Source organism: Neovison vison, chromosome 10, assembly GCF_020171115.1.
Source record: "Neovison vison isolate M4711 chromosome 10, ASM_NN_V1, whole genome shotgun sequence".
NCBI lineage: Eukaryota > Metazoa > Chordata > Mammalia > Carnivora > Mustelidae > Neogale > Neogale vison.
In genome coordinates, this window is record NC_058100.1 from 5,525,459 (window position 1) to 5,540,668 (window position 15,210).

Sequence of the window (15,210 nt, forward strand, 5' to 3'; positions counted from 1 at the left end):
ACAAATTACTTTGGTTACAGGAAAATAAAGACCGCACTCAAAGAAGTCCTCAGGCAGCCCAAACAACCCCGTCTTCCCATAGTAAAGATGGCGGCCCCCGGAGTGTAGACTACAGGCAGTACCACTTCCGCATTTTTCTTGCGCCCTCGTCCAACATGGCCGACGAGGCCACCCGGCGTGTGGTGTCCGAGATCCCGGTGCTGAAGACTAACGCCGGCCCTCGAGATCGTGAGTTGTGGGTGCAGCGACTCAAAGAGGAATATCAGTCTCTTATCCGGGTTAGTTGTGCTTCTGCGGCCGGCCGCGTCGCAGAAGGGTTGCGGGTAATCAGGTGTCCTTAAGAATAGGCTCCGTGTGGAAGTCGCTTCCGGTTATAAAATTGAACTCCCAGATTCTTAGAAGGTGGACAGTCGTGGGGCTGGGGGGATCTAAGGAGGTATGGGAGGGAGGAGGCAAAAGAAACTCAGTTTAGGAGCCCCGGTGTGGCCAAAACAGCTGTTGTTTTGGGGGTACGTCCTCCCGGAAGGTGACGTGTCCTTCTGGCTTCAGGTGTTCTGTCTCCTGGAGGTAGGGGAGGTAGTCCAGAGGAATTCCTGGGGCCCTAAGTCCCAGTCGTTTCTCTCTGTTCCCTCTTTTACTCTTCCTGTGAGAGAAGCACGCTAGGACTGAAAAGTAAAGTAAGCGTTAGTTGCAGAGAGTTGAGGAGTTGAGCTCACAGTTAGGAATGAGCCATCTTCTCGGCAAATCTCTCTTCTGTGGGAAGAGAAGACGCCTGTCTTCCTCGCGGCGGCCTATGCCTGTTTCAAAAGCCAGCAGCTCTCCTGACACGAGTATTTGTTTCCACTAACCACCCCCCCTGCCCCATGTGTACACCTAGCATCTAGGGACGGGATCCAAAGCTGAATACGGTGGAACCTACTGAGATAAATGAAACAAATCATTATAACATGAAGAGGAGAGAGAGGGAGGGATGGCTAGGATGTTCTGAGGGCAGAAGGTGAGATTCCTAAATCACCCTGGGTCTGGTCAGGAAAGGATTCATAAAAGAGGCAGTGCTTGAGCTTAAAGGGTAAACATAAGTTAGCCTGATAAACAGGGTAAGAGGGGGATGTTCACAGCAAAAGGAATAGCATTGAGCAAAAGCATGGAAGTTACAAATGGCATGATGTGTATAAAGAAACATAAGTAGTTCAGGGTTGCTAAAGCATCAAGCGTAGGGCAGGGAGTGGTAGACAAGGCTTGAGAGATAGGCTTGGGTACTTAGGTACTTGAATACCTTGAAGGTGCTGGGATACCGTTAAAGTATTTTAAGCTGAGGAGTGATGTGCTCAGATTGGATTTAGACCAATCACAGTGAGTAGAGAGGAACATAGAATTAAAAGAGGTAAGACTGAAGGCAGGAAACACATTAGGCAGCTGTCATTAAGCCAGGCAAAAGAAAGATGATGACCCAAACTGAATAGTTATTGTGAGGCTAGAAGAGGTAGATCTGAAGAACATTCAGAAGGTAAAATCAGCCGTACATCATGAAGGTTTGGTGGAGAGGAGAGGAGAGGGAAGGTCAAGGATGATTCCCACTCTTTGGCTTGCATTACTGAGCGAATGCTAATACTGTCATCTGAGATTGATGCAATAGAGAAATGGTCTGAAGAACCATGAGGAAGTGCTGAGTTTGAGGTGCCTGTGAAATGAAGTTAGAAATTTCAGTATATAATTGGATACTAGAGTCTGAAGCTCTGAGAAATGGTCTAGATTAAAATAAAGAGTTGGAAATCAACAGCACGCAGGTACTGGTCAAAACCAGGATGCTATGAGGTTCTGCAGGGAGGGAGGATACCATAAAATGAGTCGTGGGCTGAGGGCAGACACTATCAGAAGTGAGAAGAGAATCCCGGAGATGTCATATTTTGTCTTTGCTAAACCGAGTGGGACCCAACTATCCTATTCTCTTCTCGGAGCAAGTCTCCCACTTACCAGTGTAACTTTGTCTTCAGCTTTCCTCCTGTCAGAAAAGTGGGGTACAGGGGCACCTGGGTGGCTCAGTTGTTAAGCATCTGCCTTCGGCTCAGGTCATGATCCCAGGGTCCCGGGATCAAACCCTGTGTTGGGCTCTCTGCTCAGTGAGAAGCCTGCCTCTCCCTCTTCCACGACCCCTGCTTGTGTCCCCTCCTCCCAGTCAAATAAATAAATTTTTTAAAAAAAATTTTAAAAAGAAAGAAAAGCTGGGTACATATTAAGAGAGAAAGTAATCACATGCTTTTCTTTTGAGGGAAGAGGGACTGCCTTTGGTCTCAACTCTCCCCTCAAAGACCTCATTTTCTGCTTTTAGTATGTGGAGAACAACAAGAATGCGGACAATGATTGGTTCCGACTGGAGTCCAACAAGGAAGGGACTCGGTAGGCAGACCCTCTTGGGAGTTTTGGGGGTGGGAATCTTAACGTGGCTTGAGCATTTTAATGTCCCAGAGCTCACGGCTGGGCCTTCCCTGCCTCCTGGTAGCTGCCTCCGCTCCCACAGCTCCAGAGTTCTCTAATTCCCATCCCATGAGTCTCCCAGAAGAATGGGCAGGTTGGATTGAGGTTTGGTCTTTTTTTTTTTGGTCTTTGTTATAGGTGGTTTGGAAAATGCTGGTACATCCATGACCTGCTCAAATATGAGTTTGACATTGAGTTTGATGTGAGTATGATGGAATGAGAAGTATGGAGGTTAGTGGAAGGGGAGGTGATGGTTAGCAAGCTAACCTTTCTTGAGGGGATCAAAGGAAACTTTTAAAATGGGAGGGGAATGCTGAGGTTTGAAGCAAGCATAGATTACAGCTGCTCATCTCCATATCCAGAATCCCCGTGTGTACATGCTGTTTGGTGGGGGAGGTTGGGGAGGGTGTCAAACATTTCAGCTCAACCAAGAAATGGGCATTGATTAGATCAGTTCATTTCTATCCTGCTTCTGTTTCATTAAGGCCTTATGATTTCTCCAGATTCCTATCACATATCCTACTACTGCTCCAGAAATTGCAGTCCCTGAACTGGATGGAAAAACAGCAAAGATGTACAGGTAGGCTCAACAGGAGACAGGAAAAGGCCAAAGAAGATTTAGGAGAGAACTCTGAGTCTGGAATTTTCCCAGAGTTGGCCTGCCTAGAGGGCCTTCTGGCCTCCCTCTGTCAAGTCTGGGCAAAGTACTTAGCTAACCTTGCGCTTGATTCTGATCGCTACTAGTTACCTTGTGCTTCCCAGAGGCTACTGTGCTTTATGGTAAACTTTACATGTCAACACTGTCTTCCTCTTGTCCCTCTCACAGGGGTGGCAAAATATGCCTGACTGATCACTTTAAGCCTTTATGGGCCAGAAATGTGCCCAAGTTTGGACTAGCTCATCTTATGGCTCTGGGGGTAAGTTTGGGTTATTTGGTGCATAAGGGGAGGGGGAGGAATTAGGCACGTAGCAATGTAAGAAAAGTAACTGAGAATAAACAAGGAGTGACAGTGTTTTCCCTGGACACGTTCCCATAGAATCTCTCTGGGAAGGAGCTTCTGATGGAACAAGAGATGTTGACCAAGTAGTCGTAATCTGACAGGGTCTCCCTTGTATTGCAGCTGGGTCCATGGCTGGCAGTGGAAATCCCCGATCTGATTCAGAAGGGCGTGATTCAGCATAAAGAGAAATGCAGCCAATGAAAGATCAAGCCACTGAGGCAGGACAGAGGGACCTTTAATAGGCTACATTCTTGCTCTCTGTGCATCACGCTTACTCATCCAACCACTTCCCCCCATACCACTTCACCCATAATTGTTACTAAGTAGCTGCATCGGGCATGCTGAAAAAAAGAAACAACAGCATTGCTACTGAATTCCTAAGGCTACACAGGGAGGGGAAGGACTGGGGCTTTGGGGAACCAAAAGGCAATTTGTATGCCTTCCGCAGGTGAAGCAGTGTGAGATCCAGAAAGGCTGGGAGGGCTGAAAGTGGGTGCATAGTCTTTTTGGTTTCTGGAGATAATTCTTCAATAAAAGCTGCTTCCTCTGGTAGTCTGTGGTTCTCATTGGTGGCTGTGAAGAGAGGGTGAGCTGGTTAAGACCCAAGGCACATATACAACTACATAAGTTTGGGAGGAGGGGGGAAATGGAGGATGCTGTGGTCGGGAGTTGGGAAATGAAAGGAAATCTTGGACTGCTCTGCCTCCTGCTGAGATCTGCTTGCAGAGATCTGCTCGTGTCCTCTAGCGGGGTGCCTACTGCTTTGGTCTGCAAGATGCTTGAGGAATGGTTTTGCAGAACCAGCATTTCCCGTCCTCCAGGGATCTTCCCGTCCCTACGTGGAGTGCTGGATCCTACTCCACTGGTCTGCGAGCTGGACCCAGGCAATGCAGCTTCCCACACTGGCACCCCTGCTCCCACGGAAGGATCTGTGTTGCAGGCCTGCGGGCCATACTACGATGATGGATCTACATCCCTATAGTTTGAAGCGACGGTTTTAAAACAGTTCAGGGCAGATCTGGGGACCGGCGGTCCTAAAGTTGGCTGCGTTTCCATGGTGTCGGCGGCAGAGCCAAGGGGGCGGGTTCACGCAAGCGCCGTGGAAGCAGGTGGGTGGATTTCGAGTGTGGGTGCGCAGGCGCTGTGAGAGGCGGTGAAGCCGGTGGCCGGTGGTCGGGCGGGACCAACAAAGATGGCGGCGGCCCCTGCGGCGGGAGAGATCTGGGCAACAGCTGCGGCTAAAGCTGCAGCCCGGCCCTCGGGGGGGCTGCACGGGGGTAGTAGGGGGTGGCCCTGAGCTGGGGCTTGGCCCCGGCTGGCCTCCCCCGCCGCCTCACCGGGGGACAGGTACGGGCCGGGGCGTTATGGCGGGGTGGGGGGGCGCGGGAAGACTGCTCCGGACCCGAGAGGACGCCCTCCGCAAAGCAGGGCGCGGGGGGCTCAGCAGGCCTGGGGGACCTGGGCTGGAGGGACAGCATCCATGGACCGCAGGGAATACGCCGCTGGACCCCGTAGCCAATCAGCGGCCTCGGCCTTTCTGCCCTCGAGGGGGGCGGACCCGGCTGAAGCCCTGCTGTGGTGGGAGAGGTGCGGAGATTAGGGTCGGGGAGTCGTTCGTCTTCCCTCCCCGCCACTGCCCCTGAGCCCCGACACCTCGCTGGAGCCTCAGGGGTGGGGGAGGGAGTGATTCGCAAGTCACTTATTTAGTCGGCTTCATTTGCAGTCCGGAGGGACAGGGGTTTGAGGGTGGAATGCTGTCTTTGGGTTGTTTTCCTTACATCCACACCCTCATTTGTCCAGAGAGCCTAAGTGACCCAGGGCACACCCCACTTGATTAGCCAGGCGTGGGGGCCCTTGGCATGAGCGTTTAGATCTTAAAGACAGCCGAGATAGAGACTAATACTGGCTTTTCAGTAAAGCTGTATTCTGCAGGTAGGGCCTGAGGAATTTAGAAAGAATCAAAGCCGTGGGCTGCTATCATTCATTCATTTACTCGAAGGATACTAAGTATCGACTTTGTGTCACACACTGTGCTAGATAGTGGGGATAGGTAGACATGGTACCTGCCTTCAGTGTGTGTAGAAGCTAGTGTTACGGTAATGTAGGTTCCCTCCTCCCTCCACATTCAAATGCTGACCCTCTCTTCTCCTCCCAGGTCCAGCCTGTGGTGTCCACAATGCCCCAGGCCTCTGAGCACCGCCTGGGCCGGACCCGAGAGCCACCTGTTAATGTCCAGCCCCGAGTGGGGTCCAAGCTACCATTTGCCCCGAGGGCCCGAAGCAAGGAGCGCCGAAACCCAGCCCCTGGGCCGAACCCCATGTTAAGACCTCTGCCTCCCCGGCCAGGTCCCCCTGAGGAACGGCTCAAGAAACTGGAGCTGGGACGGGGACGGACCTCAGGCCCTCGTCCCAGAGGACCCCTTCGGGCAGATCATGGAGTTCCCCTGCCTGGCTCACCACCCCCAACTGTGGCTCTGCCTCTCCCTTCCAGGACCAACCTAGCTCGTTCCAAGTCTGTGAGCAGTGGGGACTTGCGTCCTATGGGGATTGCCTTGGGAGGGCATCGTGGCACTGGAGAACTAGGGGCTGCACTGAGCCGCTTGGCGCTCCGGCCTGAACCTCCCACCCTGAGACGTAGCGCCTCTCTCCGCCGCCTCGGGGGCTTTCCTGGTCCCCCCACCTTGCTCAGTATACGGACGGAGCCCCCTACTTCCCATGGCTCCTTCCACGTCATATCTGCCCGGCCCTCTGAGTCTTTCTACTCCAATGACAAAATGGTGAGGACTTGCCAGCACACGTGGCCTTCCATGCTCATGTTCCTCTATGCCTCCAGCTTTCTTGCCATCACCTGACTTTCTTTTCCCTCTTTTCCCCCAAGTTCCGATCTCAATCCCTCATTACAGCAGCTTGGCCTCTCCACTCCCTTACTTAAGTACCCTCGAGCTTCCGAGACCTTTTTCGGGTTTTCTGTGACTCCCCAGTGTGGTGTGCCATTTCGATCCCCAGGGCATTAACCCAGCCATTTGGAATTCTTCTCCGGGTCCCCAGGCCCTTACTCTCCCTTGCTTCACCTTCTCTCCCAGGATGCTTGGAGGCCTAATTGATCTCTGGAGCTGAAGAGGGGCGGGCTCAGAACATCTGAGTTAGCGTGGTGGCCCATTTCTGAGCTAAGTGAGCTAGGTGGATTGCAGTTGGAGCCATCAGGAGAGGGTTCAGGAAGGGGCCACGGGGGCGGGAGGGGGCTTTGGGGGAAGCAAGGTGGGTGTGGGGAGCAGCTGGGCGGCCATGCCTGTGCTTGGGGAGCTCCCCCAGGAGCTACAGCGCCGGCTGGCTGGGCAGAGGAGTAGGTGGGGAACAGGTGGGACAGCCATGGCCGAGTCCGTGGTACACTCAGCTGTGATGGGCTTACTGCTCATGGCGAGTGAGGTAGGGAGCCGTCAAGAGCCCCGTGAGGTACAGGAGGGTGGGAAAGCAGTGGGCAGCGGACTGTTGAAAGGTTCAAGTGCCGGGTGGGATATGTGGGAACCTGCTGACTCGCCTTTGACCTTCCAGGCTCATCACACGCTGCTTCTGGGCTCCGGTCATGTTGGCCTCCGAAATCTGGGGAACACGGTGAGAGCCATCCTCCTGTCTGTCAGTGAAATGGTGGGGGGGGTGGGGGGGGGGGGGGGGTGGCGCTGACCTGGGGAAGGAGAGAGCTGAAGCTCTTCGAGGCTTCCTGTCCCTGGTCAGCAGAAATAATGGCAGTGGGTCTCCTCCCCTCCTCCCCCTCTCCCCCCTTCTTCAGTGCTTCCTGAACGCAGTGCTACAGTGTCTGAGCAGCACTCGGCCTCTGCGGGACTTCTGTCTGCGAAGGGACTTCCGGCAAGAGGTGCCTGGAGGGGGTCGAGCCCAAGAGCTCACTGAAGGTGCGGCAGCCGCTCCTGCTCCCACCTTTCCAGTCCTCTCCCTAGCCTCCGGGACCATCTGCCAATCATGGCAACCCCAACCCTCAAGTCTGGCGGCTGTATCTGGTTGTGCTGGTGCCGCTTCCCTGGAGGTTGTTTTCTACCCGCTGAGCCTCCCTGGGCTTGCCTCTTCCAGTCAGTAACCTCTGTTTCCCCACACCCACCCCAACAGCCTTTGCGGATGTGATCGGTGCCCTGTGGCACCCTGACTCGTGTGAAGCTGTGAATCCTACTCGATTCCGAGCGGTCTTCCAGAAATACGTCCCCTCCTTCTCTGGATACAGGTGGGAGAGCTGGAGGGTATGCCGTTTCTCTCTGGCCACGTCTGGGGCTCAGGCCAAGCAGGGGCCCTGGCAGCATGGCGCGGGACCTTCACATGTTCTCCGTCCAGGAAAGGGGGACCAATGTCTGGGCAGGAGACAGTGTCTTTGGACAGGGGATTTGGGGAAAGAGGGGAGGACGGTGTCAGTTGCCCACACCCTGTTTCTGGCTGTAGCCAGCAGGATGCCCAAGAGTTCCTGAAGCTTCTCATGGAGCGGCTACACCTGGAAATCAACCGGCGGGGCCGCCGGGCTCCGCCCATCCTGGCCAGCAGTCCTGCTCCCTCTCAGCCCCGCCGAGGAGGAGCTCTGCTGGAAGAACCTGAGCTGAGGTAAGGTCGCTCCCCCCACATCTTCCCGGTAGTTGCTCCTCAGCATGCCTCGCTTAGGAAACTGAGCTCGTCAAGCCTGAGGATTTGGGGTCCAGAGAAACACTCAGCTTAGGAAGTGTGTTGAGAAGCAGTGCCGAAGTAGCTGGGAAAGGAGGCCGAAGCGGGGAGATGGGGTCAGGGGATAGGGTACGGATGTCCCTGGGCCAAGGGAGAGGGGATAGCAACTTTACAGCCAGGAATATAGAGAGTTTAAAGCCCAGGGAAGTCAGCTGCTCTTCCCTTGTTCCTTCCTTTTCTTCTTCCCTTGGATTCCCCCCAGAAGTCTTCTGAAGCGTCACTCCTTTGAGACTTCTCAGAAATGTCGAGAAGGAGCTAGGGTACGGGTGGGGTACAGGACTGTGTGGGTCATTTCCGTGGTGCCTGGGGTGCCCAGGGATCCCCTTTTCTCACTGGGTGCTCTCCACGTCCCTTAATCTGTGGTAGTGATGACGACCGAGCCAACCTAATGTGGAAGCGTTACCTGGAGAGAGAAGACAGCAAGATTGTGGGTACGGAGCGGGCAGAGCCACACGGCACGATCGGTGTGGGAGGCTGTGGGCTTGGGAGAAGAACTGACTCCGCAGGGGCGTGGGGCCAGGCTAGACGTTGGAAGTGTGGACGGGGTGAGGGGTGTGTTAGGAGCACTGGCGCTGGGAAAGGAAGGGTTGGGCTGAGGGCTGGGAAGAGATGGGAACCCAAGGAAGCATGAGGGCTGGGAAGAGATGGGAACCCAAGGAAACATCTCGGGCACCCTACAGTGACTCTTTCTCCCGCCTCTTCACTTGTCTAGACCTGTTTGTGGGCCAGTTGAAAAGTTGTCTCAAGTGCCAGGCCTGTGGGTATCGCTCCACGACCTTCGAGGTTTTTTGTGACCTGTCCCTGCCCATCCCCAAGGTGGGATTCCAGAGGATTCCAGGGGTGGATGGGACATGGGTTCTGGGACCCTTCCCTACCCACCCCCAGAGCGTGGGAGGGAGCCCTGTGGGTCTCCGAAGTAGAACCATAGCCTGGATTGATTGAGAAGAGTTGGAGACGGAAATTCAGAACATACTGACCTTTCATTCCCGTTTCCCTGCCTCAGAAAGGATTTGCCGGGGGCAAGGTGTCTCTGCGGGATTGTTTCAGCCTTTTCACCAAGGAAGAAGAGCTAGAGTCAGAGAATGCTCCAGTATGTGGGGTTTCACAAGGGACGCAGTAAGGGTGGGAGACCTTGCTGGGGGGGGGGTGTGCGGGGGCAGGGGGCTAAGGATGGGAGGGGTCACATGATGCTTTGGTATAGGGAATAATATTCATAGGTCTGGGCTTGTGTTGGAGTCTCGGGTATGTCCTAATACTCCTCAGGCCGAGAGGAGTAGCCCAGAGGATACAGGAATCACGGGGAGGTTAGTGAATTTGTACGTGAGTCAGGGAGTCAGAAAAGCCAGTCGAGGAAAGGAGCAGATTAACATGACATTATTTAACATTTCTTCAGGTGTGTGACCGATGTCGGCAGAAAACACGAAGTACCAAAAAGTTGACAGTACAAAGATTCCCCCGAATCCTTGTGCTCCGTATCCTAATCCTCAAATTCTTCTTCCTCCCATCTGTATTCCCCCCATCCCGCATGTTCCATTTGGGAGTTGACTTTTTTCCTACCACACCCGGGGTGTGTTCCCAGAGGGCAGTGGACAGGATTCAAGACCTCAGGCCCCTTCAGAGGCCCTCTGCCTCCCAAATGCTCCTTAACTAGGGCTTAGATCTTAATCGATTTTCCGCCTCCCGAGGCTCCATCAAGAAAAGTTCAGTAGGTGTGGATTTCCCGCTGCAGCGACTGAGCCTGGGAGACTTTGCCAGTGACAAAGCTGGTGAGTCTGGAAGGGGGGAGGGACCTGAAGAGCTCCCCTGAAGGGGAGGGGGTGTGGGCCTGGGCCCTGGCACGGTGCAATTCTGCGGTTCTTTGGCCTCCGAACCCCCAGGAAGCCCTGTCTATCAGCTGTATGCCCTCTGCAACCACTCGGGCAGCGTCCACTACGGCCACTACACAGCTCTGTGTCGGTGCCAGACTGGTTGGCATGTCTACAATGACTCTCGGTGAGAACGGCCTCCCACGCCATCCCCGCCCCATTCCCACTGCAGCTGGCACACTTTGCCCTAATCTGCAGCAGCCCTGGGACAGCAGAATGCCTGGGGTCCCAGCTGCTGGGAGGATGATCTGCGGGGAGGTGGGGATCCACGGGGAGGAGGGGTCCACGGCACTGATCCCAACCCCCACCCCGTCTGCCTTCTCCCCAGCGTCTCCCCTGTCAGTGAAAACCAGGTGGCGTCCAGTGAGGGCTACGTTCTGTTCTACCAACTGATGCAGGAGCCACCCCGGTGCCTGTGACACCCCCCCACCCCCGAAGCCCTGGCACCTGTGAAACCCGTTCAACACCCTTAAGCTCCAGGCTCCCCATTTACCTCAGAGACGTCTATTTTTGTGTCTTTTTAACCGGGGAGGGGGGAGGCGGTGGTTGTAGCGCCCATTATTTTTTTTATTAAAAAGTACCCTTCCACCTGGAGGCTCCCTTGTCTCCCAGCCCCGTGTACAGAGCTCCCAGGCCCCTGCCCGTGTACAGCCCCCAGCCCCTCCACAATCTCACTTTTTGTGAATAAATTTATTAAGAAAAAATGATGTCCTTTTCTGTATTTGTGCTTAGGGGGTGGATACGGAACTGGGCCCAGTTGGGGGCGCCCCCGGCGCGGGGGGGATGTGGGGGGCGTGCCGGACCCAGACGCGCGGGCGCCGACGTTTGCCGGAGCAGCGAAGGTCTGGGTCGGGGAGGGGTGGGGGGAAGAGGGAAGGCGAAGCGGGGCCTGGCGAAGCTGCCGGGAAGCCGGTGCGAGCACTGGGGCGCCGGGTTCTGCCCGGAAGGGGGCTGTCCCCGGAGGGCGAGGCACCGAGGACCCCTGTTGACAAACACGCGGCACGTTGCCGGGCGGCCCCGGCTCCCGTAGGCCCGGGCTGTTGCTAACATCAAGGAGCTGTTTACGGCGCCGCCTCCCTACGGAGCAGCCCCAGCGACTCTATCTGCTCTCCCTGCACCCCGCGCTCGCGGGGCCTCCCCCAGGGCTGTCACCCTCCCCGGGCCTGGGAAGCCGGCGGCGGGGCCCGCGGACCCGGCTCCAGCCCGCGCCGCCGCAGCCCTGGGGGCGGGCAGAGCCCGACCCGGCGCTCTCCCCGGGCTGGCGCCGAAGCAGTTAAGCGTGCCTCCCGGCCTCCGCGGGGTGGGAGGAGCCGCCGCCAGCTCTGTGCTTTCATTGGCTGGCGCGATCCGGGGCCTCCCGGGGCCCACCAATCCGGAGGCGGGGGATCTCGGGGACCGCGGGGCGGAGCGGACGCCCAGTCCGAGGGTCCGAAGGCTTGGCGGAGCGGCGGCCTCCGACCCGCGGGCCTGGGGGGGCCCCACGGCACCCCGAGCCCTGCGCCCGCAGATAGCGTGGGCGGTGCCCTTATCCGCCTCCCCGGCGAGCGCCTGCCGAGGGCCCGGAGGCCTCTTTCTCCCGTTGCCTCCACCTCTCGTGGGTGAGTCCTGGGCCCTGGGCGGGACCTCACTGGCCCCTTCTCGTCCGCCGGCTCCGCCGTAGCGGCCCCCAAAGCGGTGAGTGGCAGGGGTGGAACGTGGGACCTGCGCGGGGGCTTCTGCAGAGCAGAGTGCCCCCCGGTCAACCTGTCCGATCGCCGCTCTCCCCTAGGCTTCCCAATGGGCCGGACCGTGGTCGTGCTAGGCGGTGGCATCAGCGGCTTGGCTGCCAGTTACCACCTGAGCCGGGCCCCCTGTCCCCCCAAGGTGAGTGCCCCATCGCTCCAGAGGGACCCCCTTTAATACTATTTTCCCGTTTCCGGCTGAAGGGAGGGCGCCACGTCTTCCCTTGCGTACCCTTCACCCCGCGGCTATAGGCCTTGCGGCGTGTCTCCCGCCTCCCGTCCCCAGGTGGTCCTGGTAGAGGGCAGCGAGCGTCTGGGAGGCTGGATCCGCTCGGTCCGAGGGCCAGGTGATGCTGTCTTTGAACTTGGACCTCGAGGAATTCGGCCTGCGGGAGCCGTGGGAGCCCGGACCCTGCTCCTGGTGAGAGGACGGTGGAATGCCCAGGAGGGCTTGCAAAGGGGCCGTCACCAGAGGACAGACTTGGGAGGAAGTGCTGGTGGGCCAGCCCTTTCCTTAGTTTCTCCTCTTCCTGAGGGTGTATGGAGAGCAGGTTTCTGAGCTTGGCTTGGACTCAGAAGTGTTGCCTGTCCGGGGAGACCACCCAGCTGCCCAGAACAGGTTCCTGTATGTAGGTGGTGCCCTGCATGCGCTGCCCTCTGGCCTCAGGTAACGCTGTCACCTCCTTGCTGCCCCTCTACCTTGCCCGCATCCTCTCACCCCTTCCACTTCCCCACCTCCCAGTCGGTCCCCTCTCCCAGCAAGAGGAGCCACATGAACGGAAATGACTGTGCCTTCCTCAGTGCAGGGGGCTCTTCCGCCCTTCGCCTCCCTTCTCCAAACCTCTGTTTTGGGCTGGGCTGAAGGAGTTGACCACGCCCAGGGGCAAAGACCCTGATGAGACTGTGCACAGTTTTGCCCAGCGCCGCCTTGGACCCGAGGTAACACGGCCCAGAGGCCCCCAAATCCCTCTCCTGCTAAACAGCAGCAGAGCCCCCTACTCAGGCCTTCCACCTAGGGACCTTTCTGTGTCATTTGGGAATATTCTCTCCTTCTCTTCACACCCAGTAGTCCCCAGAACTCAGCGCTGAGAGTGAATGCCTCCACTTCCCTCCTGTTTTTCCGTTATAGTGGGACTGCTCCCCTCCTCGCCCCCAATCCTGTCCCACCTCCAGTCCCTACCTTGCAGGGGCAGTGGGAAGTCCTCTCTGTGGCTTCTCTTCCTTGGCCTCTCAATCCTGGTCACGTCCTCAAGGTGGCGTCTCTAGCCATGGACAGTCTCTGCCGAGGAGTGTTTGCAGGCAACAGCCGGGAGCTCAGCATCAGGTCCTGCTTTCCCAGTCTCTTCCAAGCTGAGCAAACCCACCGTTCCGTTTTACTGGGGCTGCTGCTGGGGGCAGGTGAGTGGGGGTTGGTTCAAGGGGTGATGATATTTAGGACCGCCGGAGTAAGGGACTGGAGGCCAGGGGTGCTATTTTAATGATCCTTCTTTCCCTCCTCCTCTGCAGGGCGGAGCCCCAAGCCAGACTCGGCACTCATTCGCCAGGCTCGAGCCGAGCGCTGGAGCCAGTGGTCACTGCGGGGAGGGCTGGAGACGTTGCCCCAGGCCCTTAACACCCACCTGACTAGTAGGGGCGTCACTGTTCTCAAAGGCCAGCCTGTCTGTGGGCTCAGCCTCCAGGCAGAAGGGCGCTGGAAGGTAGGAGAGCCCCCAGGTGTGTAATGTGTGTGTTTAAGTCTCCATCTTTGCCTAAATGGCCAGGGTTGTTAGGACTTGCTCGTTGTTTTCTTGCCTTAGATCCTGTATGAACATGGGCTATCCTGGGGTCTTAGGCCTTATTTGTGGGCGTTTCTCCAAGACCTGTTTGATCCAAGCCTGGGCAGGAGAGCTGTTGGAGAGCAGCTTAGACGGGGAAGGGACAGCCCAGCTCCCCTGCACGTCTCAGGGACCACACTGGCTTCCGTGCGGCCCACTGCCTGGAGTGATGGCAGTGTGGGCTCTGGGCTGACTTCATCCTGGAGCGCACTTAGTCTCTCCTGCCAGTTTGGTGCCTGGGAATCTGAGAAAAAAATTCCCATTATGTCTGCGTCTCACACACGTTTTTCATCCTGTCAGGTGTCCCTAGGGGACGGCAGTCTGGAGGCAGACCACGTGATTAGCGCTGTTCCAGCTTCAGGTAATGGGGTCGCCCCCGTCCCCAGCCAGAGTGAGGCTAAGTGTAGCTTCCTGGGCCACCAGGACCACACCGTGCCCGACCTGGTCGTCTCTGTGAGAGTCTGATTGCAGGGAGCGTCGGTGAGCCCATCGGGCGCACCTCCTGAAGCAGGCCTCTGGCTGCTCTCCCCTAGTGCTCAGCGGGCTGCTCCCTGCCCAGGCCGCACCTCTGGCCCGTGCCCTGCGAGCCATCACTGCCGTGTCCGTGGCTGTGGTGAACCTCCAGTACCGAGGAGCTCGTCTACCTGTGCAGGTACGTGTGGCACAGACCAGCAAGATCCGCCGTGTGGGGCCACTGGGCACCTTCCTTCCTGACCGGGTCTCTTCCTTCCTCCAGGGATTTGGACATTTGGTGCCATCCTCCGAAGACCCAGGCGTCCTGGGAATCGTGTATGACTCCGTTGCTTTTCCTGAACAGGACGGGAGCCCCCCAGGCCTCCGAGTGACTGTGAGCAGTGGCAGATTTGCTAAGCAGGAGTTTCCAGAGGGCTCCTCTGGGCCCAGTAGGTAAGGCCAGGCTGGTCAGTGCCACATTCTCTCCCTAGGTGATGCTGGGAGGGTCCTGGTTACAGACGCTGGAAGCCAGGGGCTCCGTCTTATCTCAGGAGCTGTTCCAGCAGCAGGCACAGCAGGCAGCTGCCGCCCAGTTAGGACTGAAGGAGCCCCCGAGTCACTGCTTGGTCCACCTGCACAAGGTAAGCGAGGAAGTGCCGCTCAGCTCCCACTGAAGGCAGGGACGGTGTATCTGTTGCTATGTCCTCAAGCTTGGCCATCAGCAACAAAAATTTCCCTGTATCCCCTCTTCTCTCCCCAGAACTGCATCCCCCAGTATACACTAGGCCACTGGCAAAAACTGGGTGAGTTGGGAAAGTGGCTGTGCTGAGGAGGGCAAGGAAACCAGACCCCCAGCGCTAACAGTCCCGTCATCTTCTCCTTCCAGAGGCAGCGACCCAGTTCCTGGCTTCTCAGAGGCTGCCCCTGACTCTGGCTGGAGCCTCCTATGAGGGGGTTGCTGTTAATGACTGTATAGAGAGCGGCCGCCAGGCAGCAGCCCGGGCCCTGGGCTCAGAACCTAACAGCTGATCCCCACCTCCTCCTGGCCATGCTGGCGGCACCTCTTTACCCACGAAAATAAAAGTTGCTGGAGCTTGGCTGGATCTGGTTGTTCCGTCACCTCTGGGCATACGGTCGCAGGGGAAGGAGCAGGTCGCAAGGGGAGG

General features: G+C 57.1%; 3 protein-coding genes across 8 annotated transcripts; all 3 read left to right on the forward strand.

Moving 5' to 3' along the window:
• The first annotated feature begins 45 nt into the window (after positions 1-45).
• Positions 46-4,028, forward strand: UFC1 (ubiquitin-fold modifier conjugating enzyme 1). The gene is made up of 6 exons (XM_044266719.1): positions 46-278; positions 2,330-2,397; positions 2,614-2,677; positions 2,979-3,055; positions 3,302-3,392; positions 3,597-4,028. Exons 1-6 carry the CDS (start codon positions 156-158, stop codon positions 3,675-3,677), a joined length of 504 nt encoding a protein of 167 aa, XP_044122654.1. The 5' UTR covers positions 46-155; the 3' UTR covers positions 3,678-4,028.
• Positions 4,029-4,642: 614 nt separating this feature from the next.
• Positions 4,643-10,763, forward strand: USP21 (ubiquitin specific peptidase 21). 2 transcript variants are annotated; one of them, XM_044266717.1, is made up of 13 exons: positions 4,643-4,823; positions 5,632-6,252; positions 7,028-7,087; positions 7,263-7,383; positions 7,595-7,706; positions 7,919-8,074; positions 8,558-8,622; positions 8,904-9,007; positions 9,195-9,281; positions 9,585-9,663; positions 9,850-9,957; positions 10,069-10,183; positions 10,385-10,763. In XM_044266717.1, the coding sequence occupies exons 2-13, from the start codon at positions 5,653-5,655 to the stop codon at positions 10,473-10,475; spliced, it is 1,698 nt and encodes a 565-aa protein (XP_044122652.1). In that variant the 5' UTR covers positions 4,643-4,823; positions 5,632-5,652; the 3' UTR covers positions 10,476-10,763. The 2 variants fall into 2 exon arrangements, with proteins under 2 accessions (XP_044122652.1, XP_044122653.1); XM_044266718.1 differs by having other exon boundaries at positions 4,644-4,823; positions 5,632-5,991.
• Positions 10,764-11,465: 702 nt separating this feature from the next.
• On the forward strand, positions 11,466-15,141 carry PPOX (protoporphyrinogen oxidase). Of its 5 annotated transcripts, none has more exons than XM_044266720.1 (13): positions 11,466-11,654; positions 11,825-11,919; positions 12,064-12,198; positions 12,296-12,444; positions 12,584-12,716; positions 13,031-13,175; positions 13,284-13,474; positions 13,892-13,952; positions 14,125-14,243; positions 14,328-14,438; positions 14,536-14,685; positions 14,805-14,847; positions 14,931-15,141. In XM_044266720.1, exons 2-13 carry the CDS (start codon positions 11,833-11,835, stop codon positions 15,071-15,073), a joined length of 1,467 nt encoding a protein of 488 aa, XP_044122655.1. In that variant the 5' UTR covers positions 11,466-11,654; positions 11,825-11,832; the 3' UTR covers positions 15,074-15,141. The 5 variants fall into 5 exon arrangements, with proteins under 5 accessions (XP_044122655.1, XP_044122657.1, XP_044122656.1 ...); XM_044266722.1 differs by having other exon boundaries at positions 12,329-12,444; XM_044266721.1 differs by lacking the exon at positions 11,466-11,654 and adding an exon at positions 11,676-11,730.
• The last annotated feature ends 69 nt before the right edge of the window (positions 15,142-15,210 follow it).

Bases quoted from the DNA above. Each gene is read 5' to 3' on its own strand.
- UFC1 (XM_044266719.1), top strand. From the start codon at position 156: ATGGCCGACGAGGCCACCCGGCGTGTGGTGTCCGAGATCCCGGTGCTG. The intron at 279-2,329 runs GTTAGTTGTGCT...TTCTGCTTTTAG, and splicing joins AATATCAGTCTCTTATCCGG to TATGTGGAGAACAACAAGAA. The intron at 2,678-2,978 runs GTGAGTATGATG...TGATTTCTCCAG, and splicing joins AGTTTGACATTGAGTTTGAT to ATTCCTATCACATATCCTAC.
- USP21 (XM_044266717.1), top strand. From the start codon at position 5,653: ATGCCCCAGGCCTCTGAGCACCGCCTGGGCCGGACCCGAGAGCCACCT. The intron at 7,707-7,918 runs GTGGGAGAGCTG...TTCTGGCTGTAG, and splicing joins CCCTCCTTCTCTGGATACAG to CCAGCAGGATGCCCAAGAGT. The intron at 10,184-10,384 runs GTGAGAACGGCC...CCTTCTCCCCAG, and splicing joins CATGTCTACAATGACTCTCG to CGTCTCCCCTGTCAGTGAAA.
- PPOX (XM_044266720.1), top strand. From the start codon at position 11,833: ATGGGCCGGACCGTGGTCGTGCTAGGCGGTGGCATCAGCGGCTTGGCT. The intron at 12,199-12,295 runs GTGAGAGGACGG...CCCTTTCCTTAG, and splicing joins GAGCCCGGACCCTGCTCCTG to TTTCTCCTCTTCCTGAGGGT. The intron at 13,953-14,124 runs GTAATGGGGTCG...GCTCTCCCCTAG, and splicing joins TAGCGCTGTTCCAGCTTCAG to TGCTCAGCGGGCTGCTCCCT.